The 25,968-nt window shown below is 33.4% G+C and overlaps 1 protein-coding gene across 8 annotated transcripts in view; it reads right to left on the reverse strand.

Moving 5' to 3' along the window:
- Positions 1–25,968, reverse strand: part of LOC134712146 (ral GTPase-activating protein subunit alpha-1-like) — a 93,681-nt gene that overhangs the window by 17,032 nt on the left and 50,681 nt on the right. For 7 of the 8 annotated variants that reach the window (XM_063573332.1, XM_063573339.1, XM_063573340.1 and 4 more), the window contains 13 exons: positions 25,354–25,479; positions 24,906–24,964; positions 24,386–24,494; positions 22,812–22,922; positions 22,138–22,206; positions 8,933–9,043; positions 8,213–8,425; positions 7,142–7,291; positions 6,255–6,308; positions 5,733–5,883; positions 5,172–5,338; positions 2,869–3,050; positions 1,040–1,057 (listed from right to left, as the gene is read on the reverse strand). In XM_063573332.1, coding sequence (XP_063429402.1) covers positions 1,040–1,057; positions 2,869–3,050; positions 5,172–5,338; positions 5,733–5,883; positions 6,255–6,308; positions 7,142–7,291; positions 8,213–8,425; positions 8,933–9,043; positions 22,138–22,206; positions 22,812–22,922; positions 24,386–24,494; positions 24,906–24,964; positions 25,354–25,479 — 1,520 coding nt within the window. The remainder of the gene's footprint in view (positions 1–1,039; positions 1,058–2,868; positions 3,051–5,171; positions 5,339–5,732; positions 5,884–6,254; positions 6,309–7,141; positions 7,292–8,212; positions 8,426–8,932; positions 9,044–22,137; positions 22,207–22,811; positions 22,923–24,385; positions 24,495–24,905; positions 24,965–25,353; positions 25,480–25,968) is intronic. The other variant, XM_063573333.1, reaches the window with a different exon arrangement.

Genomic DNA, 25,968 nt, shown 5'->3' on the forward strand with positions numbered 1-25,968 from the left:
ATTTGAATGTATTCCGTTTTTATGGATTTGAATGCTGTACATATATTTTTAATTCATCATTTTATAAACAAAGTGCATTTATCTTAGGTTTTTACTTCTTGATTATTAGCAGGAGATAACAGTTATATACATGATACGATTGTATCATAACATATGTACAACTGGCTAACGGAATAGGTCTTTAATGATAAATGAAAATAACATTACTGGGATGGAGAGTTGTCTCATTGGCACTCATACCACATCTTCTTATATCATTTCACCTGTAATTTACCTGTTATTAACCTGTAAAAAAATCAGCGCAAATGAAATGCAGATCGGCGCAAATGTAAAACGCTGAAAAACACCACTAAACAATCAATCAATTTATTTCTGATACTGTATGGTTATTAAGGACTGAATTTTCTGTATGAACACACTGATCAGTATAACTCCTTTAAATCTTAAAAACTTTTAAATCTGAAATTTGTCTAATTTGATTGTCAGACAGGGCAACCACTTTGCTTGATGTTGTTGTTTTTTTGTTTGTTTTTTTAGATCAGAACCCACAACTATGATCTAATAAAAATCCTACAAAAAATGGATTTATAAAATATGATTTTGTAATCATTTATTTACCAGTGTACAACAAATGTGAACAAAAGATTGGTTTTACCATTTCCACTACTGAAAACAAAATATCTAAATACTTAGAGACAATGACAGACTTAACTTCTGTCATACTTTATAAAAAATCATTTTTTCTTTTTGTTTAAATTTAATGTAGAGAAACTATTTTCAACTAAATGATCATAGATTAGAACCAAATACAAATACACAAGACAATATCAAGTTAGAGGCATATAACATAAGTGTTTTCCGTTTAACCTACTGCTTCATAAAATCTCAAATAATTATGTGCATGCAGTGTTTTACAGAGAAGATGAGAGTTAGAAATCAAGATAAATAATATGTACTGAAACTATAAAGTATAAAACACACAGCAAACTTGTTTTATGTAAGCTATAAACCAGAGTAAATATAGCCATCTACAACTTACTTCACATTCTCCACATGTCTGATGCCAAAAAATAATACAACACTTAGTAGTTTGTCAATTAATTACCATCAACTACTATTTTTGTATACTTTTTTTTAAATGGGAAAGAAAAAACTGTTTTTAATTGGTTAAAGCCTAAAAATATCACATTTCACAGCTATACAATAGTTGAAAAGAAAATATTTGTTAAATATAGAAATGAACAATTCCCACACATGGCTATTCATTTTTTTAATACCATATGATATTCATTTATGAGACAGTAATAGTTCATTATATAACCTATATGTTAGCATAAACTTTTGACTTAACATTGGTTTTTCCTTTGTTGTAAATCAGTTCTCACTATGAATCATCATTCTTTAGACCTACATCTTAATCTAAAGCTTCATCTTTCATTCATGTGTATCATATATGTCAAGGTTATCTTATTCTTATATTTATATGTATCTTTGTTACTATCAAAGACTTTGTATCCTTTCTTATGCTGCTAAAAAGTTCTGAAAATTATCATCCTAAAACACATGTGACAGATGGACATGTGCATCAATATATACCTCCCCCCCTTTTTTTGAAGCTCATGTAAAAAAGTAACACAATACATTTTCTGTAATGTCTGATATCAATATTATATGATAAGACAGATATATATATATATATGTGAGGGGCACTAAAATTCATACAATTATTAGTTCTTTGGATATTGCAGAGGAAATTTAAAATATTTTTTTTCAAAATTCTATCATTAAATTTGTATCTACTGATCACAAGATCCTTAAGGTCAAGAAACAGTAATTAGGCTATGTCACAGATTTTGCTAAAAATTTGCATACAACCTTGGCTCGTTGAACTACAACTGAAAATCGACAAAATAGTACATTTATCTCTTTTATTATCTGAAAAATTGCAGATTGATTTCTTGTAATATGGGTGAATATTTGTATAGAAAGCACATAAAATCGGCGAAAAAACTTCTAAAATTTGTCTTATAATCGTCAAATCTCTAATTCTACTCCATAGATCTTTCTTAAAAAACTTTATATTGTTGACACATAAATTTCTGTTATAATGATATAAAATAATCATAGGGTCACCGACTTTGTTTTTTGTCTAATAATCAATTTGTTACCTTGTTGGTAGTGAAAAACGTTAAAAATCAACGTTTTACGGCCTGCAACGCGATAACGTTACGATTATTTCAACGTTTTGTTGCATTTTTTCACAAAGATCGCAACTTTGAATGATGTATACTGTAAAAACGAAGTAGGTGACCCCATCTTTATATTGCATCATTATAATGGAAATTTATGTACCAACAACATATAGTTTTTTAAGAAAAATCTATGGAGTAGAATTATAGATTTAGCAATTTTAAGACAAATTTTAGAAGGGGTTTCGCCGATTTTATGTGCTTTCTAAACAAATGTTAACCCATTTTGTAAGAATTCAATCAGTAATATTTCAAATGATAATTGAGATAAAAGCATTATTTTTTCGATTTTCAGTTAAAGTTCATCGAGCCAGAGTTGTATGCCAAATTTTAAAGAAATCTGTGACATAGCCCATTTACTGTCACTTGACCATAATGGTATAAATTCCTTGAGAGAGAAACTTGTATTCACATGGTTAAATTGAATAGCATATAAAAACTGTTAGTTAAAGAATATTTAAACATGCTTTTTAAGTTGTACCTTAACCCTTGCATGCATTTTGGTATCAATACGTTGTCCAAATTTAGTATCCACTGATTTATAGTATTTACTACCCTTACTATCCTTAAATAATTAATAGACATGCCAGGATTCCCAAGCATTTATTTCCCAAATTACCTTTGACTATTTTTATTTTTCTGGTAATATTCCAGCTCTCCTTCTTTCTGTTCTATCACCATATCTGTAACAACGTTTTCAGCATCTTCACTTAAACCTTCTGGAATAGGTGCTTCAACATTCAATGGTAAACCTGGTTCCAAGATACACTCAGGGCTTGTATAGCCAATATAACCTAGGAGCTGTAAAAAAAGTATCATAGATAAAAAGTCACTTCACCTAAGATACACTCAGGGCTTGTATAGCCAATATAACCTAGGAGCTGTAAAAAAAGTATCATAGATAAAAAGTCACTTCATCTAAGATATGATCGATGTTATATAGAAGAGGCAGAAGAATATGGGTTATATTTTCAAGTATTCACAAATGTCATACATTGTTGTTTTCTAAATTAAAACATGTTTACTCACTGAACACATTACAAGAAAACTTGCAATAATTGGCTAAATAGTTCATTTTCATGTTTTAAATCTAAAGATTTAGTGAATCAGTACATAAAATAGTAAGAAATAAGTAAAATTAAACAGACCATTAATGTTAACCCTTTCCATGCGGTACCCGTCTTTTGACGGGCAGACCCTAATAACCGTTATTTGGCTCCAATGGCGTTCCATACTTTTAGAAGTCCACTTTATGATACTTATTTTAAAAGTTATGCATGTTCCGTCAACCTGAGGCTATCCATATTCACGTTTCTCATGTATAAGTAGCATTTTGAGCACAAATACGGACTTGGAAAATTGATATTGGCTAAAACTCGGTTTTCTGGAGGGGTAGGCTTCACATCTGTATCTTACACAAGAAGTTCAGAGGCATAAAACTGGCAAAGATAGTGCAAACCCACAGCCATATAACTACTGATCATTATTATTATTGAAATACACATAGGAAACAACTACTTCCGGTTTTGGGTCCATTCGAAGTCAAAAATCGTCAAAAATCGTGAAATTTGGTATTTTGGGTCCAAATGACCTTCTGTACACTGATGATTCAAGATCAGATTCACTCCGACCTAACAACTGTTGGGGTCAATTTGTTCACTAGGGTCCACTCTACACGCAGGCTACAGCTGGATACCTTAACCAGCAACCCTGGGTCTTCTGGGTCAAGAGAAGGGGTGAAAAATCGAAAAAATTGACGCTTTTTGCACCTGTTGACCCACTTTGGGGCAAATTCCCGCCAAAAAAATTTCGCCTCCTCACCCCGACCACCCCACCCCGTGATCACCTATATTAGATTTAAAGAAATCAATATGCTACAGCAACAGGGCGAAGCTTATTTGCATATAATTTGCATATTTTTGCAAATAAACGAAAATTAGACATTTTCTAAATACAATTCCGCATGGTAAGGGTTAAGGACCTTGGTAAAAGAAACCATTTTTTTTTCAGTTTGAGCTCAAATTTGGATGTTTTTTTTCTTATTATGGGTCAGAACGGGTTAGTAAGGCCTCCAGATACAAGGATTAGTACAAAAACGCTTAAAATTTTTTTTTTTTTTTTAAAGTTTGTTAACCCTTACCATGCGGTACCCGTCTTTTGACGGGCAGACCCTAATAACCGTTATTTGGCTCCAATGGCGTTCCATACTTTTAGAAGTCCACTTTATGATACTTATTTTAAAAGTTATGCATGTTCCGTCAACCTGAGGCTATCCATATTCACGTTTCTCATGTATAAGTAGCATTTTGAGCACAAATACGGACTTGGAAAATTGATATTGGCTAAAACTCGGTTTTCTGGAGGGGTAGGCTTCACATCTGTATCTTACACAAGAAGTTCAGAGGCATAAAACTGGCAAAGATAGTGCAAACCCACAGCCATATAACTACTGATCATTATTATTATTGAAATACGCATAGGAAACAACTACTTCCCGTTTTGGGTCCATTCGAAGTCAAAAATCGGCAAAAATCGTGAAATTCGGTATTTTGGGTCCAAATGACCTTCTGTACACTGATGAATCAAGATCAGATTCACTCCGACCTAACAACTGTTGGGGTCAATTTGTTCACTAGGGTCCACTCTACACGCAGGCTACAGCTGGATACCTTAACCAGCAACCCTGGGTCTTCTGGGTCAAGAGAAGGGGTGAAAAATCGGAAAAATTGACGCTTTTTGCACCTTTTGACCCACTTTCCTATTCCTATTTGGGGCAAATTCCCGCCAAAAAAACTTAAGACAATATTTTGATAAAAAGACTGTCTCAAATTTAAAGTAAGAAAACATGCTACAACAAATCCCAAGTAACTGTTTCACTGAACTTTTTATATGAATCTATTATTCTAAAAGGTACATATTTACATCATTTAAATTGTCATATTCCTTTTCATTATCTGTTTGGTGATAAGGAATCTGTGAAGTAGATCTATGAGCAGTACGAGGGAGTATTGATTGTGGTATTTCCTCTTCTTGTATTAAGAGTGGCTCCCTCTCAATTTCTGTACAAATATCAAGCAAAGCTTTGGCATCTGCAAAAGATATCAAAATATTCAAAGAAAAGTAATTCAACTAATCATTTCCTACCAGTAAATCAAAGTTTATTTTTGAGCATTCATCCATTAATTCATTTTAGCTTAGGTTCAAAATCTCTAACTTTGAAGGAAATGGAACATGATATAAAATGTATTCACTTTGTTTTTGTAAAGTTGAATCTGTTTGTCCTATTCTTTCAGTTCCGTGCACAAATTGACAACTTTTAAACATGTAAAATCATCTGAGCAGGAAGTAATTGACATTTTAATTGTTAACTTCTATGTCATTTGACCTCTGGTGGAGAGTTGTCTCATTGGCAATCATACCATATCTTCTTCTTTTTACATTCACTTAGTGTTACATGTAAGTCAAAATTACCAATATACTTACTATTTAGAGAAGATCCTTTGTTACACCATGGTGGGGCATAGAGTACAGAACTATCCCATGAGTATTTTCCAGTAAGGTCTCTCAATATCACACGACAAACAGTTCTAGCAGTGGTCAATCCTGCTGTTACTCCACCTCCTGGAGCATTGGTCTAAAATAACAAAAAATATATCAAAATAAAATAGAATGCACACCTTTATCTTGCTCAGCATAACCAGTCATAATTCGAAATATTATAGAGCCAACCTTTTTTTTTAAAGCATAACCCGTTTCCATGGCAACAAAAAAGTATATTTTGACATTTAAAAGCCAACAAAATCTACTAATATATAATAAATAGAAAATACTTAAATAACTGAAATTTTGTTTCTTGTCAATAAATTTTTGAAGATCATCCAAAACTTCTTTGACAAAAAAAAATATATCTTTACACCAAGTGGTCATTATGAATGACTGAGAACCTATTTTATCAATATTATTTACAGATTATAATAACAGAGGACAACATATGACTTTACTCACCAATGCAGAAAGCTCTATGAATGATATCAAAGTTCTTTTGTTCAAAATGAAAAACTGAAATTATAAAACTTAATTACTATTCTGGATCATGTAAATATTACTTAAATGTGTTTTGTTTATTTATATAATACATTATGTTAAGTGTTAGGCATGCATCCCATGGGGTTGTCACTGTTAATATTTTTCAACTTCCTGTTTATTTTTAGTTAAGTTCAGATTGCTGTTTCCTTAAATATGGATATGTATAAGGCCATACTGTGACCTATAGTTGTTAATGTCTTTGTCATTTGGGTCTTTTGTGGATAGTTGTCTCATTGGCAATCATACCACATCTTCTTTTCTATATTGAAGCCTATGATACCATAGATGCCAACCCCCTTTTGACACAATCAGTAACAAACTATCAAATTTTCTGTATTTTTGAAAAGTTTTCAGTAATCATTCATAAACTAGCATTTCCCCATAAAAAAATACTGACGAGTGGTTGCACAATGATGTGCACTAAAATTTTTCGTTCAACATGTTGTCTGTAATATGTATTACATTCATTAATTGTTCAGATGTTCTCGACTTGTACATTTTTGTTTTGTCAAGGAGAAGTAGAGAAAGGGGGAAAGCTATTTCATAAAATGTTTGCCTCTTCAGAAGTCCGTTTGTTCCCAACAATAAGTTGATTACCCCAAAGAAAACGGAAGCATTACATTGGCGTTTTCTAAATACGGGACCAGGCCGGAAAAGTCATGATAAAAATCCGCATTTTACAAAATTGAACGGTGATGATTGGGAATCCGTAACTATTCGGCTTTGACCGTAATAGCGTAGTTTTTATCGCAAAATCGGAAAAACTACGGAAAAATCGTAATGGTTGGCTACTATGTGATACTAACCTGTAGGTTCGGTGAGAAGAAGAGATCTGACTTGAGGTCATCACAGGTCATGTCTTCCCAGTCATGGAACTCCTGTATAGAACTGTTTATTCTGGAGGCTCCTGATCCCATTGGGAAATGGCACAAATGGTTGACTAGATGATTTATAAGCTGTACAAAAGATAAATCAGTTCTGAATATTTGCTTTATGTATATTTTGGATATAGTTTAAATTTGTGAATTCAGCTGCAATCTTTTTTTTTGAAAGCCGGACAGAATGACGGTCAAAGGTAAAACTTGATGTCCCCATTATCAAAACAAGAGAGAGTGTTCATGGGACACTTTTAAATATATGTTCTGTAATTTTTCAATTTATAAAGGGACATAAGTTTTATACATTAACACTTAGTTTCGGCAAACTAAAGTTTAAAAGAGGAAACAGCAAATCTAGCATTTTTTTTAATTTATAGATGGACATACCTGTAACTGAAGAACGGTGAAAGAGACACATCCCAAATTCAAACTTGATCTAAGTTTGGTGGTTATATTATTTCAACACTGCTTTTCTAACTTTTCAATGAGACAATAGGACAAGCAAGGGTTAAATTTAATGCCCCACCCCCTCTGTTGAGATGGGGGCATACTAAATCTAAATAAATAAGCCAATTTTGATTTTATAAAAGACCATACAAGAAGACTTGGTACATATTCTTGGAACTTTTAGAGATGTCTAATTCACAGCATGTGTTTTTTCTCAGAATTTGCATGAAATAGCACCACTTATCTAGTAGAAACTAGACATAATCTGAACTGCCAATTTGACTATATCAATAACCTTACATCAACAAGTTTGACAGCCAGATCAACTAAAAACTTTAATCCATATTTTTACTATGTGTGAACCAGTATATCTTTTTGTGTACTTTAGTGTCAGGAGTCAGATTGACTGGATATCATTTCAGCAATGTTCACTGACTATATATTTTAGTTTTTAACAGCAGTTAAAATTATACAAAATACACTTTAAACAGCATGAAATACTAAATAATTAAAATTAACTGTTTTAGAAGCAATATTGACTGTATGACTTACAGTTTTAGCAGCCAGTTTGACTGTATCATGAGATTCTGGTTTAGGACTATCTGACGACCGACTAGACATTTTATCTGGACTAGGCCTCCTAGTATAATTAGATGTCAGATCTCGTAAGTTGTCAAAATCTGCATCTTGTATCATACCAATAAGTGACTGCTTAACTTGATTCAAGGTTTCCTCAGAATGACCAGAAACAGCATAATTCAACATCTAAAAGAAAAATGTCAATGTTAGATTGAGTATCATTTCATAAAACTATAATGACAAGGCTACACACTTATTTGTAGAGTAAACTTAACTCTTCTTTTTTATAATATTTGAAAGAATAAATCATCAAACCAACTATTACCACAAACTAAAATATATTACTTATTATTTCAAACATTTTTCATTTAAACTATTCAATCAGAAAATATTTTAAATAATAAAGAACCAAGAAGGTACTGTCAACTATCAAAGCTTATCATTTTAAACAGTTAAACATGCAAACTGTTAAATCAGAAAATGAAAAAATAATGTCAAACAAAAACAAATGAAATCTAATGGATCAAAGACAAAGATATAACTTGAAATAAAAATGATCTTTTGGCATATATATTCAATATTTTCTTTCTCCTGCATCTTACTTCTATGAATAATAAAATATTTCAAAAACAAAAAAGTCAAAGGTAATGGTGCATTAATGTAAAGGAAGGCTAAGAATATGATTGTCCGTACCTGAAAGACTTTATATATACATCCTTTATCCGAGTCTGTTGTTTCTAGAAGTGAATTAATAGGCATGTGCATACACCAATCCACAACACAGAACATCATAGAAATTATTAGCTATAATAAACAAAATATATGAATAACAAGAATGTGTACATGGATGCCTCATCCACACTACTATTTTCTATGTTCAGTGGACTGTGAAAATGGGATTTTGGTATTAAATATAGAAAGATCATATCACAGGGAACATGTTTACTTAGTTTCAAGTTGATTGGACTTCAACTTCATCAAAAACTACCTTGTCCAAAAACATTAACCTGAAGAGGGACAGACGGAAGAAAGGTACGACTAACAAACGAATGGACAAATAAACGGACAGACACACAGACCAGAACCAGATGCTCCGCAGGGCATAGCTTTATACGACCGCAGAGGTTGAACCCTGAACGGTTGGGGCAAGTATGGACACAACATTCAAGCTGGATTCAGCTCTAAATTTGGATTGTGATTAAATAGTTGACACAGCATAGGTTTCTGACACAGAATGAATGTGTTCTAATGAACTTAAAATTTTTGTTTTCTCTTAGAGCAATTCACTATGCTGTTGAATATTAATCCTCTCAAAAAAATGTTTGAAGACATTTTCTTTTTATTTATGAAATTTCAAATGAGAAAAATTGAACCCAATTTTTTAATCACATCCCCCTTTCCCTTATTCCAAAACTAATCTCAATTAAAATATTCTAATGGAGTTTGCAACAATAACTACTCATTTAAATACATCATAAAATATTAAGATGTAAAAAAACTGCTTGTTATCAATGAATGGTAAAGATCATTTAAATTTATCAGTTGGTAGTAAAAAGTGAATATACATTGTATATTGTATATAACAAAGATTTAAGTTGATTCTGGACAAAGAAAGATAACTCCAATTAAAAAAAAATCTTGCAATAAGATATTTCTTGCTTACTATTTTGGACAAAGAAAGATAACTCTAATTTAAAAAAAAATTGCTATTTCACAATATTGTGAAATTAGATATTTCTTGCCATTGCACAATACTGTGCAATTGAAAAGACTTGCTATTGCACAATACTGTGCAATTGAAAAGACTTGCTATTGCACAATACTTAATATAATAATTTTAGATGTACATGTTTAGATTCAGCATATCAAAGAGGCCCAAGAATTTAGTTTTTGTTAAAATCAAACTTAGTTTAATTATGGACCTATCTTAGAGTGGTATAATCAGACCTTTTAGGCACAAATAAGAAATACTAGCTGGTTTTACTTGTATTGATTCTAAACTCCATTTGCACATAAATCTGAACGTCATAAGTAGCATGACGTTACAATACATACATAGCGGTACCGCGAACGTATAATGAACACAGTCCTGAACATCCTGGGGGCCCGTGAATGATAATTTAAGCAATAAATAAAGAAAAAACTTTAAAATGAAATAACTATTGTCTCTCAAATGAAATAAAACTTTAACTTATTACACTTAAACAGTCTTTATGTTTTACGGAACGGTTGAATCCAACTTTTGATTTTCTCCTTGGCATCAGTTTTTGCTTTTCTAGTTGAAGTAATAGTATTGTCACTGGAATCACACGGACTATCTGTTAATAAGAGTTCAAGTGGATATAGCTTACTTATTGGTCTAGATGTCGTGCCATTTTTAGTGCGTAAAATGGCAGACCTACAAAGTCCATCTCTCCCATAAACTAACTTAACGATAATCGCTATATTCCACACTGTCCTTGGGGTATCATCATGAATCTGTACAATGTTGCCCACTTTAATGATTTGAGTGTTATTTCCGGTGTTTCTATGTTGTTCCCTAAGTGAAGTGAGATATTCTCGTCGCCATCTGTTCCAGAAGTCGTGAATAATGCGTTTTTGAACACTAGATTGTCTTTTTGCTGTGTAATGTGTTAAGTTTTGTACGTTCTCCTCACTGCTGAAATTAATTGTTCCTGAATACGGTAAAGTTTTAACCCGTCTTCCATAGAGAAGATGAGACGGTGTAAGCGGTTCATCATCGGTAAGGTCCGTTGATACGTGGTTTAACGGACGATCATTTAATATAGCCTCTATCTCGATCACAATTGTCTCTAGCACTCTAAAAGTAACTAGTGCTCGTCCTAACACTTTCTTTATGCAATTCTTGGTCAAGCCGATCAATCGTTCCCACCAACCACCATACCATGGGGCACGTTTCGGAATAAATTTCCACTGAGTTCCATATATGTTGAGTTGTTCCTGAATAGAAGTAGATTTTGTAAGCATTTCTATTTCCTTCGCTGCTGCAGTATATGTTGTACAATTGTCAGACATCATGATTTTTGGTAACGATTTGCGGCTGGTGAATCTCCTAAACGCTAGAATGAATGTTTGTTCTGTAAGGTCTTCGACGATTTCCAAATGCACAGCTCTAGTGTTAGCGCAGGTGAATAGACAAATATATGCTTTACTAGTACTGTTGCTTTTTGTTCTAACATGCAATGTTCCTGTGAAGTCGACACCGGTTACGGTAAACGGTGGTGAATCATTTAGTCTGTCGGAAGGCAGTGGTGGTGGGTCGGGTGTATGATAGGGTCTTCCTGTAATTACGCAATTACGGAGTATTGATTTAACACATTGTCGAATCGACGGAATCCAGTAAGACTGGCGAATAAATGTCACTGTACTTTCTAATCCAGAGTGAAAATTCTTTGCGTGTGCATCCATCACAATTAATTTACAAAATCTGTCTTTGTTCGGTATTAGTACTGGAAATTTAGCTGATTCATCAATAGGTGCATTGTTAATTCTCCCACCACAACGGATAATGTTCATTTTATCCATGTACAATCTAAGTTGTTTCACTAGTATGAAAGGCCGTTCATGTCAAAAACCCGATAAAGTTACGCGTTGACATTTAACGCGATAAAATCACATTTAACGCGATAAATGTAGTTTAAACGCGTTAAAATTATTTTTAACGCGTTAATTGATAATTTAACGCGTTAGGCAATTCACTACAAAAAATGACAGAAAAAACTTTCTACTTTCGTCTTAACTAAGTTTTAAGACGTCAGGTTTTACTCGAAACCTAATAAATGAAATGGCCGGATGTGTCATATCTTCGTCAATTAACGCGATAATGTTGAGAACATTACGTAAAAGCTTCTGTAACGCGTTAAATGCAATTTTAACGCGTTAAAAGCAACTTTAACGCGTTAAAAGCAACTTTAACGCATTAAAAGCAACTTTAATGCATTAAAAGCATCTTTAACGCGTAAAATGCAGTTTTAACGCGTTAAATGTTATTTTAACGCGTTAAATGCATCTTTAACGTGTTGAATGCACGTTGAATGCAAATTTAACGCGTTGAATGCAACTTTAACGCGTTGAATTCAACTTTAACGCGTTGAATTCAACTTTAACGCGTTAAAAGCAACTTTAACGCGTTAAATGAATCTTGAACGCGTTAAATGTAAATGTTATGCGTTAAAAGCAAGTTTAACGCGTTAAAAGCAACTTTAACGCGTAAAATGCAGTTTTAACGCGTTAAATGTTATTTTAACGCGTTAAATGCATCTTTAACGTGTTGAATGCACGTTGAATGAAAATTTAACGCGTTGAATTCAACTTTAACGCGTTGAATTCAACTTTAACGCGTTAAATGTAACTTTAACGCGTTGAATGCAACTTTAACGCGTTTAATGCAACTTTAACGCGTTAGATGTATATGTTATGCGTTAAAAGCAAGTTGAACGCGTTTAGAGCAACTTTCATGTGTAAAATGCAGTTTTAACGCGTTAAATGTTATTTTAACGCCTTATAAGCAACTTTAACGCGTTAAAAGCAAATTTTACGCGTTAAAGCAACTTTAACGCGTTTGCTTTAACGCGTTAAAGAAACTGTTAAAGCAACTTTAACGCGTTAAAAGCAACTTTAACGTGTTAAATGTAACTTTTAACGCGTTTAATGCAACTTTAACGCGTTGAATGCAACTTTAACGCGTTCAATGCAACTTTAACGCGTTCAATGCAACTTTAACGCGTTCAATGCAACTTTAACGCGTTCAATGCAACTTTAACGCGTTCAATGCAACTTTAACGCGTTTAATGCAACTTTAATGTGTTTAATGTTATTTTAACGCGTTAAATGCATCGTTAAATGTTATTTTAACACGTTAAAAACAACTTTAGATTTACATTTGTCAACCTGTCTTTACGCTTCGTCTTGAATAAATTTTGTTTATATGTCAAGTTTTTCAGATACTTTACTTCGTCTTTTTGCATCATGTGATGTCTGTTTCTAACATTATGGTTTTCCATAAACTGGTAGTTTGACGTATACTTACATAAGTCTGTACAGGTGAATTTTGTAAAATAAATTTTAAAACAAGAGGCCTTTTATAATAGCGTACATCGAGCATCTAGTAAACCATGCCCAATAATGTAACGAATCTGTGCCAAAAGAAAGAGGATGACCATTTGATATCCATTGGGGAAGGAGGATGTTATTTTTTGTTTTACTACTTACTAAGTCGGGTTTTTTTTTTCGCCGCGCAATCATTCATTTTCGACATTTTGACCTCTAAATACTGCGTTGTTTTGTAATATGGCATGTACGGAGAACAGATTATTTATCCCCCTCTCTAAAATGGGCGCTATTATCAATACCCTACCTGTAAAGCTGAAAGACACTGTCTCTCTGTCCGTCCGAATTTTGTTCAAGGTTATGATTTTCTTTCTGATATTGTTTGACTCTAACCCCATTGTTTTATTTTTTATTTACATTGAGTCATACATCACATTTATTCGGTCAGTGTTTCATCATTAGTTTTTTTAATACTAGTATGTCATTTGATTGAGTAAAACCATTTTAGTTGATATTTCAAAGTGTGTCTTTCTATGTTGTGATTTTACATTATTGTTTCAAGTTGGATAGGTGTTAGTGCCTATCTATACGTTTAAATCCACTGCATTTGTTTGCACCTGTCCTAGGTCGGGTACCTGGTATTCCGTATCAAAATGTCGTTTTGTGATGTGCTTCATAAGTGTTTCCATTTGTTTTTATAGATTATACCGTTGGCTTTCCTGTTTTTACACTAGTCTTTTTTAAGGCCCTATATGTACCATGCTGTTCAGTGTGAGCCAAGACTATACAAACTTTGCGCACGATGTTCCTACGTTACACCACCACGACGTCAAAGAGAGTTTTCTGAAACGTTTGACGTACATTTATTCAATTTGCAAGTTTCATTTGCTTTTTTATGTAGTTGGTTGATTCTAAATCTGTCTCTATTAATTTTGTGATGTCTATTTACCATGAATTTATTTTCCCCAGGTTGTGGAAATCGATTAAATAATTGTTACCCTTAATTCACATTTAAAATGTTGTATTGTCGTAAGTAATGAACTTGAAGGAAGGAAAAATGGGACAGAAGTATACGGTTTTCTATAAATGAATTACGACAAAATTTTAATCGCAGGCTGCTAAAATTGCATGGATGCATATCATCTGTCATTGTAAATTTTTCATATATTGATTCAACCCTAAAACAAATATATCCGACACTCTGCAAGTGAATAAAAACATATTTACCCTTGATTAATTTGAATTGAATTGTATTAAAAATTTACTTGGACACATAATTATTGAATGAAATTATTATAACCCGATCTTGAAAATTATTTTCCCAGTCATTTGAAGTTTCTTGCTTTTAAAATGTACTAATCTTCTCCTGAATCGTCCGTATAATACGGGGTTGCATTAATTCAATGAAACTGTTTTGTCGCTGTTTCCGATAAGTCTTTCAGTTACCTCCGTTTCATGCACAACATGCACCGTGTGTTTTTTTTCGACAACCAGAATTATTTTTTTAAATTTCACCACGCGATTCGTTTTTTAAGTATCAGGAATATACAATGGAACAAATTGCACATGTAACGTCGAAAAAAGCGTTTGTTTGGATTTTTCGACGTTTTTCGACCTTTGGACAAAATGGCTACCGTTTTGTAATGTTTCGTAGCATTTTATTCCGGTAAGACCAAAACATGCAGTTAATAAAAAAAAAAAAGAATCTAGACTTTATGTTCTTTTCGTGTATCTAACTTTTGTTTTGGTAAATTATAAATTAATTATTGAAATATCTGGTAAAAAAACGCATTAATTGCTTGGACAAATGAAATATCAACTTGGACAAAATGGCGCTACCGCTTGAAAAACGACTGTGTAGAGATGGTTTTATAGAATCTACAATTTTTAAACTCACGAACAATGAGGCAAATGTTTGTTCTTTCGGTAGATGTTATAATTATCTCACATCTTTTAGGCATTTTTAGCTATGTCTACTTATAAAACTACCTTTCAGCCGTTAAGTCAACAAAAAACGTCTTTGGACATTTTTCTTATTCCAGCTTAATATGCAGCCAGCGAATCAAACGAAATTCGACAAAAAAAACCGGCTTTAATTTAACCGAGAACTGACACACTTCGTTGCTTCCGCCAAGTTTTGGGAAGATCAGAGAAATAGAAATAGGATCACTATACATAAGAGATAAAACTGTTGTTTAAAAATGTAACGTTGGACATCCTTTTTTTTTCAAAGTTTTGTTGTATTAATCCTCAAATATACTAGATATTACTAAGCATATGACCAAGAGCTATAAGAAAATAAAGGAAAACATATATATATACTGAATTAGTTTTTATAATGGTTAGTGTTTGTTAACATTTTATTTTGTTTTGCGGAGGAAATTTCGAAGATTCTGTTTTAAAACATAGGGGTTGTAGGAACAGCGTGCATATTGTTACAGTGAAGGCTGTAATTCATTCCCGAGTGTGCTAAAATGTTATCGTCTTCATTGGTGTCACTCCAACCAACGATGTTTTATCGCGTTAAACGATGTTTTAACGCGTTAAATTAAGTTTTAACGCGTTAAATGAACTTTTAACGCGTTAAATAAAGTTTTAACGCGTTAAATGATGTATTAACGCGTTGAAATAATGTATCGTAGCAACGTTTTTGTGTTGAATTTAACGTGTTAATGTGATTTATTATGACACATGTGGCCAGTGCGACGGATATTTTATCGCGATAAACGTCAATTTTCACCTACGGGATAAATCCCAAACTTGATAATTGCAAAGTTTAACGCGTTAAATATATTGATTTCTTTTCGCGTTAAAGTCTTGTTTTAACGCGTTAAAACTGTATTTATCGCGTTAAATGTGATTTTATCGCGTTAAATTTTAACGCGTTACTTTATCGGGTTTTTGACATGATCGGCCTCTCATACACTAGCGCATTTTTCTCTGATTTGTTGTTTAAACTCTCAATAACATCCGGGTATTTACGCAGTTGCGAATCTCGAATCCATGAAGTCGAAGCAGTCTGAATTTCATTGACACTAAGATTTCCTGTTAGTTTGTCATTATTTCTACAGTTGATTATGAATCGGTACATGTATGCAGTTATACGCAAAAGTTTTTGGTATGAGCTGTAGCGTTGTATATCCATAATTTTACTTATTCCTTCATAAGATCTGATTTTCTGTTGCGGTTCACTAGTTGATTGTCCTTGCTCAATGGTAGTGCTTATAATGTGTGATTCTTTATTCTTCCACTGTGGCCAGTTTGATTTGTCAGTGAGCCATTCGGGTCCTTTCATCCAAAGATCCAATTTTAGGAATTTGGTTGCAGTTTCTCCTCTCGATAGCAAATCTGCCGGATTTAAATCTGTCGGACAGTACTTCCATGTGTATTCTTGCGTAATTTCGTTAATTTCCTTCACTCGATTACTAACGAAAACGGGTAATTGTTTCTCAGTAGTAAGCCAACTTAAAGTTATCTGACTGTCACTCCATAATGTGACGCTTGTAACATCCAAGTGCGATTTCAAATGCTTGACGAGTCTTGCGCCTATCAAAGCTGCACTGAGTTCTAACTTCGGAATTGTTAACTGTTTCAGTGGTGTCACTCGATTCTTTGACATGATAAGTACGGTTTCTTTTCCACTGACTAAATATGCGCATGCTCCATAGACTTTCAAGCTTGCATCCGTAAGCACATGTAATTCTACATTGTCTGATTTTTCTTTGAAATACGGTCTATTAATTTCCATATGTGAACATTCATTAATATCTGTTAGTACACACTTCCATTGTTGTAATTTCAGATGTAAGAGGTTCATCCCAATTTAATCCTTTCTCCCACAAAGTCTGCATAAGCATCTTACTACGCACAGTAACTGGACCAATAAGTCCGAGTGGATCATAGATTTTAGACGATTGTCTTAAAATCTCTCGTTTTGTCATACGTGTATCTTCAATATCGGTGTATTCCGGTTTGGCGAAAGTAAGTGTGTCGTTACAAGTGTTCCATCTCAATCCAAGCACTTTTATGAGTTCATCTTTGTCTAATACGCTGTGTGAATTTGCGCGGTCTTGCAAAAGTTGAGAATTTGAAGCCCATGAGCGCAAGTTAAATCCTGCTCTAATGAATAAGTCTCTTGATGTATCAAAATATTTCAGTAATGCACTCTCTGTAGGAAAACTCGACAGTATATTATCAACATACAAATCGTTCTTTAAAGTGTCAGTATATTCACAACGGTTCTGTCTCAGGTGTTTTTGTAGAACGGAATTCAGTATGAATGGCGATGAAGTGGCTCCAAATAATACAGACTTAAATCGGTAAGTTGATAGTGGAGTTGATGGGTCTGTTGGTGTATCGAACCAAAAGAAACGTGTGACATCTCTATCCTGTGTCTCTAATCCAACGTTCAAGAACGCCTTCTCTATATCAGTAGTAACGGCAAATTGGTGTAAACGAAATCTTAAAAGAATGCCGACTAAGTCATTTAAATTGGGTGGAGTAGTCATCAAACAATCATTAAGACTAGACGATTCTGGTGTTGCTTTACAACTGCAGTCGAATACGACCCTGATTGGTGTTGTTGTTGAATCTTTTCTCACAGCATGATGCGGAATATAGTGTATTTTGATCTTTTCATCGGCCTCATTAGTAGTATCCACTTTCTCTATGAAGCCCCTTTTCTCCTGCTCAGCCATTATTTCTCCATATTTTTCCAGTAGTTTGGGTTCTTTGCTAAGTCTTCTTACTACACTTTCCGTCCTTCGTTGTGCAATGGCTTTATTTGTCGGTAACGTAGGGTGATCCTCTTTCCATGGTAACGTTACAAAATATCTGTTGTCATGGTAACGAATTTGTTTCTCTTCATAAGTCTTTTGAATATCCATCTGTTCTTCTAACTTTGTAGTGTCAATTTTCTCGGTAGCCAGTGACTCTATTTTCCAAAATTTCTCCAAGTCGTACTCATCGGTTTTTGTTGCGATCATCACGTTCATCATTGAAGCTCTCTTGTATCCATCTGTGTCAGAGTTGTGTGAATGTAGCGTTCCAGACAACAGGTATCCGATTTTTGATTGAACAGCTGTCGGTCCTTCGCCTCGGATAATATCATTCTGAACAATTGACCAGAAGTAATCAGCTCCAATTAGAATAGAAATTTCAAAGTTTTCATCTGCTGTTACTGGGTGAGCTAATTTGATTCCTGACAAATATGTAAGTTTTGCTGCTTGGCGTACATAGGTTCTCATCGGTACTGCGATCTCTGGAACGATCAAGACTCGAATCGGAAGTTTACCCTCTGTAGTTATGAGATATACCAATCCTGTACTCAAATGGCGAATTTTAGTACTATTTGCATTGTCTCCAAATCCGGATAGGTTAACGCTTTCAGTTCCAGTAGGTTTGAGTTTCAATTTTTCGGCTAATTCCTCTGTGATAAATGAGCGCTGTGCGCCTTCGTCAAACAATATTTTTGCATCAAGTATTTCATGTTCTGCACTTACTGGGTTAATTGCTGTCTTCAAAAGTACACGATCTGTCGATTGCGAGTGTAAAACAGTGTCTGGTTCCTCCGCGTTGTGTTGAATTGTGCCTACGGTTATATCCCCTGTTGGTTTGTTGTCTTCATTTGTTTTAACATTGTCTTTGCAAATGCTGGTGTGATAACGTTTGTGACACTTGTTGCAAGTTTTTGTAGATTTACATGCGGATAAGCTATGGTGTCCTAGACAGTTAAAGCATAAACGATCTTTTTTCACGATTGACATCCGGCCATTGTAATCAGATACTTTAGTGCAATTAACAGACGAGTGTGGCTCCTTACAGTACGCACAGAGTGGCTTGGGTTTAGTGTTAGTTGCGTTTGTATTCTTGTTACCTCTATTTCGATTACTATAATTTGTATTTGTCAGAAAGGCGGCGGTAGCTGTAGGGTGTTCTAACTGTTCTGAAGTTTTGCCTGCATCCATAATATAAAGTTCATCGAAAATTCCACGGCGTAATTCATTCAGTTGTAAATCTGTAGATCTATATTGTCTGGCAAGATTTCTGCGGATTTCACCGGGTAGTTTGTTCATAATAATGGGCACTAAAAACGCTCCATATGTGTCTTCACTTTGACCTAATGACTCCAGTCCTCTAATGTGTATCTCAATTTCATCGTAGAAGTTTTTCATGCTAAATATCGTGTATTTAGGGGCTGGTATATCAACTAGTGCTTGCATATACTTCTGTCTTATTACATGCGATTGTCCATATCTTTCTTGCAGTAAAGAAATAGCTTTCTCATAATTTGCATGTGTAAGCGCAAACCCTGTGACGGTTTTCAATGCTTCATCATGGAGTAGTGACTTCAAATAATTAAATTTCTGAACGTTTCCAAGAGTAGTGTTTTCGTGAACGGATGTCTCGTATGAATCCCAAAATGACTGCCACTGCATAATATTACCATCAAAGGTAGGAAGATTCAATTTGGGCAACTTGTTGTACTCATTTAATCTAGTGTTACTACGTGAAAACTGAGTTTCCGGTACACGGAAGTTTGAATTACATGTTTTCTGTTTATTGTATATCTCGGGTTGAGCATAACTTTGTTGATCATGAGCAGGTTGAGCATAACTTGGTTGATCATGAGCGGGTTGAGCATGAGCGGGCTGAGCAGAGGCGGGTTGAGCAGAGGCGGAATGTGAAGGGCCGCTATAACTGACGAAATCTTTTGCAATAGTACTGAGTGTGGATGTATTGACAAGAATGAGCTTTTGTATTTGCGTTATTTTTCCATCTAATGTGTAAGCATACTCATCTGAATCGACGATCTCGGCTTCTACTTCTCCTTCGTCAAGATTTTCTAGAATGTCCTCATTAAGTTTTTGTAGTGTCTCTTGTTTCTTCAACAGATTGTTCACAATTTTAGTTAACTCTTCAGTGTTCACGGGCTCGTCTCCGTCGTCTCGGATGTCCTCAAATTTCTTCAAAAGTCGGGAAATAACGCTTCTGTGTCCTGCACGTATAGAACGTAGTTTGGAACTCATCTTGGTCCTACGGCACCAATATCTTAGAGTGGTATAATCAGACCTTTTAGGCACAAATAAGAAATACTAGCTGGTTTTACTTGTATTGATTCTAAACTCCATTTGCACATAAATCTCAACGTCATAAGTAGCATGACGTTACAATACATACATAGCGGTACCGCGAACGTATAATGAACACAGTCCTGAACAGGACCCTTTGGACCTTAATGTAGGCCAATTTGAAAACGGGACCAAAAATGAAGAATCTACATACACAGTTAGATTTGGCATATCAACAAACCCCATTTATTCAATTTTTGATGAAATCAAATAAAGTTTAATTTTGGACCCAGATTTGGACCAACTTGAAAACTGGGCCAATAATCAAAAATCTAAGTACATTTTTAGATTCAACATATCAAAGAACCCAACCGATTCATTTTTTGTCAAAATCAAACTAAGTTTAATTTTGGACCCTTTGGACCTTAATGTAGACCAATTTGAAAACATGACTAAAAGTTAAGAATCTACATACACAGTTAGATTCGGCATATCAAAGAACCCTAATTATTCAATTTTGATGAAATCAAACAAAGTTTAATTTTGGACCCTTTGGGCCCCTTTTTCCTAAACTGTTGGGACCAAAACTCCCAAAATCAATACCAAGCTTCCTTTTATAGTCATAAACCTTGTGTTTAAATTTCATAGATTTCTATTTACTTATACTAACGTTATGGTGCGAAAACCAAGAAAAATGCTTATTTGGGTCCCTTTTTGGCCCCTAATTCCTAAACTGTTGGGACCTAAACTCCCAAAATCAATACCAACCTTCCTTTTGTTGTCATAAACATTGTGTTTAAATTTCATTGATTTCTATTTACTTAAACCAAAGTTATTGTGCAAAAACCAAGAATAATGCTTATTTGGGCCCTTTTTTGGCCCCTAATTCCTAAACTGTTGAAACCAAAACTCCCAAAATCAATCCCAACCTTTCTTTTGTGGTCATAAACCTTGTGTCAAAATTTCATAGATTTCTATTAACTTAAACTAAAGTTATAGTGCGAAAACCAAGAAAATGCTTATTTGGGCCCTTTTTGGCCCCTAATTCCTAAAATGTTGGGACCAAAACTCCCAAAATCAATACCAACCTTTCTTTTATGGTCATATACCTTGTGTTAAAATTTCATAGTTTTCTATTCACTTTTACTAAAGTAAGAGTGCGAAAACTAAAAGTATTCGGACGCCGCCGACAACGACGACGACGACGCCAACGGGATAGCAATATACGACGAAAATTTTTTCAAAATTTGCGGTCGTATAAAAACATAATGCCCATTAATGGGACATAAAAATCATTGGAATGATAACCTGTTATATAATGAACAATATAAATAGCCAAAATCATTAAACTAAACAAATTACTTCATTTGTACATGTATTTTTATTTAAAAAAAATTAGGTATGCTTTAGGTATTGTTTTAAGGAACTCAAATTAATGGTTACCAAGATTTTCACTATCTACAAATTTAACAAGTCTTTAGAATGAACATGTTGTGCTTATCATATCCCCATTTGTATTTCAAAAGATGGGAAAACAAGAATTAAGTGTCAGATTGATCTAATTTGTCAATTTTAAGGTACTGACCAAATATGAAGCAAATCTATTGAGTAGTAGCTGAGACAAATGTAACAGAAGTATTTGTTGGAATAACAAACATTTGCTGGAATAACAAACAGACTAAGTAAATGCAATATTCAATCACAAGTTACAGTATTAAATTAGTTTTAAATTCCAAGTTTATAGTAAAGGACCCTTACCTTTTTTTCCTCATCAGAATTTGAAATTCCTGACACAGGAATTAATGTTGATACTGTAGCCATCACAACCTAAATAAAAATAAGTGTAATAACAAACATATTTCAAAGTCAATACTATATTTATAAAACTTAAAATTGTCTGATGCAAGCACAAAAAAATAGGTATTTCTATTGTTACAAGAGTATAGAAGCGGAAACATATCAAATAAATTTTCATTGAGATGGAATTTTATATTGAAAATCTCACTTTACATATCACTTGAACTTTTCATTATCAATTACAATTATAAAGAACCTGTAAAATGTATGTGAAGATTAGATGAGATGATCAGTGGGAACTGTACACATTACAATCATTATATACACTTAATACTTTTACTTATAAAATCTGTGAAATGGGCCTAATCAACATGAAAAGGTATAAGGGTTTGACAGATAAACCCAGCCAGACAGACATGTACATCTAGCAATCAACCTATACTCCAAGAATAGTTTTATAAAGCATTAGAAAGTAATGCCAGCCTAAAAATGTCTTATATAATGCATTAGAATGATATCACATTAAATAAACTTTGATTTCATTTAAAAAAAAATCACAACTGAGCAGCAAAAAACTGATACAGACATCCCACCAACTTAGGGTCAAGTGACTTCATAATTTCAAATAATCTAACCTCAATAATTCTCTTTGGTAATTCTGGATGATAATCAAGTAATACTTTTATATGGTCCACCAACATTGTTAACATATCTGTAGCAACCCTAGCAACACTTCTGTTCACACACTGTAAATACAAATAACTCTTAAAAAATATCTGAAACAAATCTCATCATTTTGTCTCTTGTGGAGAGTTGTCTCATGGGCAATCATACCATATCTTTTTGTTTTTATATATAAACCATTCATATTTATAAATGCATTCATGATACTTTTGGTGATGGTGATTAACAGGATATCTTTTATCTATTGTTGTCTGTTAAGTTTAGTTAGATCCTTCATACATTTTCCATTATATTCCAGATGCATATTTTTTTTCGATATCACGAACTAGTCAAAACATTCACTAAATTTTATCATCGAAATAAGGAAATAATTCGTAAATATAACTCAACATGCAGACATCTTATACATTCAGGTATTTCACATCCAATCTTTTATGGTAATATTCTTTACAAAGCATAAAAATATCAGTATTCATCTCAAAAGCTTACAAAACCTTTAAATAGACTTATTAATTAACAAGGGATATAGTTAAGATATGGTTGTCAGGTCATTTTAGATTACATATTTTGGCTTTAATATTGATTCACTTATAGGGTCTTTCCATTGGAACTAAACAAATTTATTTAAAAAACAGTCGTTGGCATGACAGAGGTTATGTTCTTCTCATATATTTTATGATAGTATGATACTAAACCCATAACGGGAGGGATTGTGCCTGATATTCATATGATGAAGACATAATATTGATGGTTGTTTTTTATGTATTGTCATTTTGTTTATTTTCTTTTGTTACATCTTTTGACAGTACTTGGACTTCTCTTGAACTGAATTTTAATGGGCGTATTGTTATGCGCTTACTTTCCTACGTTGGCTAAAGGTATAGGGGGTGGGTTGAGATCTCATAAACATGTTTAACCCCGCCGCAATTTTGCGCCTGTCCCAAGTCAGGAGCCTCTGGCCTTTGTTAGTCTTGTATGATTTTTAATTTTAGTTTCTTGTGTATAATTCTGAGTTTAGTATGAAGTCCATTATTACTGTACTAGTATACATGTTTTTTAAGAGGCCAGCTGAAGGACGTCTACGGGTGCTGGAGTTTCTCGCTACATTGAAGACCCATTGATGGTCTTCGGTTGTTGTTGCTTTGACACATTCCCGTTTTTCCTTTTTCAATTTTAAATTTGCAGTGATTTTATCAGATTGCAATGTATATGATATTTTTCAATACAAAATGAAAAGCACAGCCAAGATACAGATGTAGAAATTGGTCAAAATTAAACTTAATATTATCCAAAATAGGCTTTATTGTGGAAGTATGATACCATTTCCAGGTATAATTTCAAACCAAGTTATTTATGCACACGTTTTTATAAGTCAAATAAAAAAGTATAAAATTTGCACTTCAAATTTGCTATTATCAGCAGGATAATAAAAATCATCCAACTCTTCCAATATTTTTGTTGAAGGGAGAAGAGAATTTCGACATTTTGACATCAAATCAGTAAGCTTAAGACTAAAGGAACTTACCCTTAGATTACCAAAGATGACAATAAAGGCCTCATTAAGTTTAGGGTGTAATGTACCATGACTTAATTCTTCATACAGAAATATACCAATACCACTAACTGCTACTGATCTATTAGAAATAAAATATATATCACTGTCAATTCAACATTTTCATAAAGCTCATTTTGGTTGTTTTTAATAGTCTTATCTACACACATAACACAAAACAAAATTAATTTATTTGAGCTTTGTGTCATGACTTGATACAATATATCCTTTCTCTTCCATTATAAGGAATATCAGATACTCTTTTTTCCTGGATATGCATGAATTCAACATGTGTCCATTTCTTAATAGCTCTCAACAAATTTTTAATTGAACATGACAGGACAGCATTGACATACCTATGAATTTTTAAAATAACAGACATTTTAAAAGTGTTTGAAAATCTATCAAGTAAAGAGAATATCTTTAACTTCAGTTAAGCCAGCTAAAAATTGTACTGAATGAAAAATTATGATGTGGGGAAAAGAATATTTACCTAGCATATCCACTTTGTTCTTTCTTTCCAGCTCGTAGGAGATGAATCATTATCTGTTCCTATACAAAGAAACAATTATTACAGTAATAAGCAGCAAAGCCATGAGTGCATGGGAAGCTCTACTTGGGCATATATGATGCCAGAATAAAATTGGATACTTAGAATTATCTGAGTTTAGCAAACTGTAGGCTCTTTGGAAAAAATCTTGCATTTGTATATCCTTCTAGGTTAGAATATTGCCACTTCTTTTAAAAAGTTCCAAATATCTTATGATCAATAAAACTGAGCAGGTTATTACTGGTACTAGCAAGAAAGTTTGATGATCTTATGGTATATGAGATTTAACTTTAATGTACAACTCAAGTCACTCAAGGATGTAGAGTAGGTCACACTAAAAACTCACTAATGCCTAACTGCATATCATTTAAAAATTACTTGACAGACGTACCTTGAAATCTTTAGACTGTAACTTTTTCAGCATGAGATAATTGGAGTCTATCACTTGAAATTCTGTGAAGTGATTAGGAAAACAAGTCAGGCCTCCTAATATTGACACTGCTTCAGGTCTTGGACACTGAAATTATACATGTATTTATCAATTATTGTTTGTACTTTATCTGACTAAAACATTGTTTATCTGATGAAACAGATTCAGTTGCAAGAAAGATGGTTTACTTCTATTTTCTCCATCACTGCAAATGATATCAACATCTTATGAAATATTCCTGTCTCTTAAGTTTAATAAATACAAATATTGGTAGTTGTCAAATTCTTGTTCATAATTTATGGACTTGTAATGTTTAGAACTTAATGATTGTTTTAATCTAAGTAACCATCGATGATGACATAGGATGAATGCTAATGGCCATAAGACCATAACCTGATATACATATAAAGATGAATACAAATACATAAACAAGCTACTGCAATTACATAATAACAAATGTTTTTTTTTACAGCAGATTCCAACGAGTATGAAGCTACAGGTAAGATTCTTTGGCTAGCTTCCTTGCTAGCTCAACCATGAAATCATTATTAGGTAAGGTACACAAGCCTTTGGGTG

The sequence above is a fragment of the Mytilus trossulus genome, chromosome 3 (assembly GCF_036588685.1).
Source record: "Mytilus trossulus isolate FHL-02 chromosome 3, PNRI_Mtr1.1.1.hap1, whole genome shotgun sequence".
Lineage (NCBI taxonomy): Eukaryota > Metazoa > Mollusca > Bivalvia > Mytilida > Mytilidae > Mytilus > Mytilus trossulus.